Source organism: Saprolegnia parasitica, assembly GCF_000151545.1.
Source record: "Saprolegnia parasitica CBS 223.65 unplaced genomic scaffold supercont2.885, whole genome shotgun sequence".
NCBI lineage: Eukaryota > Oomycota > Saprolegniomycetes > Saprolegniales > Saprolegniaceae > Saprolegnia > Saprolegnia parasitica.
The window spans coordinates 1-2,967 of NW_012157279.1; the positions used below are offsets into that span (position 1 = coordinate 1).

The 2,967-nt window shown below is 57.8% G+C and overlaps 2 protein-coding genes across 2 annotated transcripts; one reads left to right on the forward strand and one right to left on the reverse strand.

Moving 5' to 3' along the window:
• Window positions 1-29: 29 nt before the first annotated feature.
• SPRG_17965 (hypothetical protein) lies at window positions 30-1,508 on the reverse strand (the record flags this gene model as incomplete). The annotated part of the gene is made up of 1 exon (XM_012357384.1): window positions 30-1,508. A coding segment is annotated over one exon (1,479 nt), but the record flags the coding sequence as incomplete, so codon positions are not given.
• An 852-nt stretch (window positions 1,509-2,360) lies between these two features.
• SPRG_17966 (hypothetical protein) lies at window positions 2,361-2,940 on the forward strand (the record flags this gene model as incomplete). The annotated part of the gene is made up of 1 exon (XM_012357385.1): window positions 2,361-2,940. A coding segment is annotated over one exon (580 nt), but the record flags the coding sequence as incomplete, so codon positions are not given.
• Window positions 2,941-2,967: the final 27 nt, after the last annotated feature.

Genomic DNA, 2,967 nt, shown 5'->3' on the forward strand with positions numbered 1-2,967 from the left:
CGCAGTTGTCCAGGTACTGCCACTGGAGCCAAGAGGTTGAGTGGCAGCGAGAAGAAATCGTTGTAGACAAAGCCCGCGTACATGGCAAAGACGCCCATGAGCGTAATCATGTAGCGACCGCCATAGATCTGCGCCGTCATCTCGCCGACCTTGCCGCGCTCGAGGATCTTCTCGGTCGCAATCATGTACAGGCCAAAGAGGAAGATACAAAAGCCGTGGCCAATGCCGCCGTACATGACGCCAAAGAGGAACGGGAACGAGACGGCCGTGAAGACCGCGGGGTTGATCTCGCCGTACCGGGGCACACCGTACGTATCGACGAACGACTGGAACGCCGACGTAAACTTGTTGGTTTGAAAGTACGTCGGCGCGACCGGCCACGGCTTGGGCACCGAGTCGACAAGCGACGGCATCGACTTGTCATTGGCGTTGTGGGCGCGGTCCACGGCGCGGCGGACCTGATCCAAAGCTTCCTTGACGACCCAGCCTTCGCCGCGGAGCATGCCGCTCACGTCCGCCTTGAACGTGTTGAGCGTGTGGTACGTGGCCTTCTCCTGGAGCACCGACCACTTCCACGACTCGTGGTGCTCGGCGAGCTCGCGGCAGAGACGTACGCACGACTCGCGGTTGCGGCGCAGAATGTGCGAGCTCTGGTTGAGCTCCGCGTTGTTGTTCTGGATCAAGTTGGCGATCGCGGTGCGGTCGTCCATCGACGGCAGCGTGTACAGACGGGCGTGGAACGCGTCGCAGAGCTTGCGGAGCTTTGTCTCGATAAACTGCGACTGGAAAAAGATCACAAACGCGTGCTTCTCGACCGCGACGCCAGTGCCCGGGTCGGCGAGGAGCTCGTCAATGGCCGAGAAGCGCATGAAGCAGTTGCCGCGCGTCGCACGGAACACCATACGCTCAAACTTGAGGCGCTCGTCCGCGGGTACGACGCCCGTGATGTTCTTGAAGCGGATGGCCAAGTCCGACTCGGACGCGTCCATCGGCGAGCCGACACTAGTGGTCATGCTGCTACCCATGCGCGAGCTGACGCGCATCGCGTCCGAGGTCTCAGTCTCGACGAGCCCGCCGATGCGCGACATGATCTCCTGAAGCTCCTTGCGCTCGTTGTACTCGCGCGTGAGCTTTTCGTGCATCGAGTTGAGCTGGAGGAGCTCTTGTTCCTTGTCCTCGAGGATGCGCTCGATACTGTTGAGAGCCCGTACCGTCGTGTCTGGACTGCCGCAGCACACATCAGGTGAGCCCGAGTCGACGCTGTCTGCGCTCTTGGCCGAGATCTTGAACTTAGTCATCTCGAGCATGAAGCAGCGAAGCTTGCGGTCCATCTCGTTGCATCGCTGGATGTACGAGGCGTACCGACGCTGAAATGGCGTGAGCTCCGGGTTGAGGTCCGTGAACTCGACGACACCGAGGTCACCAAGCATCGTGATGCAGTCATGGGCCGCGTCTTCGTGGATGATCAGCGACACGTACTCCATCGCTTCAGAGCGTAGCCACTTCATATTGAGGTTGAATGCCAACTGACGTGGCAAACGCAAAATGCAGTGTTGCCATCGTCATCTTGGCGCTTGATTACGACCATGGGGTGGCTGTAAACCGTGGTGACCCTAATTCTAGGCGCTTGATCCTAATTTTGAGCCTAACGAGCCGCAGTGGGTGGTGTTGGTCGATTTTTCGCACACTTGTCGCTCTTGGTCTACCTACCAGTAGGTGCTTGTCGATAACAAGGGTCCTGGTCGACAATAATGCCTCTGATACCGGACGTTGACAAAGATGACCCGCTTGCAATTGGTATTGGCCCCTTATCCGGATTTTAGGAGACCCAATCGACCGCGAATTGCTCTCGGCTGGTGGCAACCCGGTATGACGGCGGTGTGTTGGGAAGGACAATGCAACAGCGTAGATACACAGGTCCGGTACGAGCGAGTGGACAACACGACGTCGACGAAGCGCAATGCTTCGCCTGTTTTCTAATGCAGTAAAGCACTATTGGTGGCTGACGCCGTTATTGTTGCAGTGGGTTGTCTTTTGAAATAAACTACGTTTAATAAAATTGATGGACTTTCTTCGGTTTACACTTATTTGAGGAGCTTGATTTGGACAGGCGGAGGCAGGAGCGCGATCCGCGGGACTGATGGTTGACGTCATTTGGGGTACTCACTTCCATCAAGCTTTTGAAATGGCGAAGACGTACCCGTTTAACGCATCATGGGAAAGATCCTGCGTTAAACCCACGGCAGCTTCAAGAGGACTGTAAAATGACTTGCCGCACGCAACTTTAATGCGTTTGAACACCCGAAGTGGTGACCTTTGAAGTTATCGCGATCTTCGACCATTTGCGAAACGAAGTGAGAATGGGCAACGAGGCGAGCACGGTCCATGCCGATGGCGCAGCGACGGACCTTCCTGCGAGCCAGCGCGCCATGAACATCCTCAAGATGATCGAGTTTTCCAAGGACCCGCGGGCGGGCATGCTCGAGTCGCGCGACCAATACGGGGACCTCTTTCTCCTCGAGAGCCATCTCGTGAGCGAGAAGATCGCCGGATTCTGCGGCCCCGAGCTCCTCGCGGCCTTCGACGACAAGCTGCAAGACGGCAGCATCGTGCGCGAAGGGGCGTTCCCGTCCGGAATTGTCGCGCTCCTAGGGGCCATCATGCCGACCATCGATGGCGAGGAGCACCACGCGCGCAAGGCCGCAGCCCTTGAAGCTTTCACGCCCGCACGACTTGATCTCTATGCACCGCTCATTCGCGAGATTGTCCAGGCCGAACATGCATCATGGGCGGCGCGAGGCGGTGCCATCTCGCTTGCGTGCCTCACGCGCGAAATGGTCTTCCGCATTTTCCTTAAGGTGCTGTACGGCGTCGAGCGGCACGACGCCAACAAGTTTCGGGTCCTTCTTGACGATTTCATCGCTTCGATTCGCCGGTCCAGTAAGCGCCCTGACCCACACGGCGTCA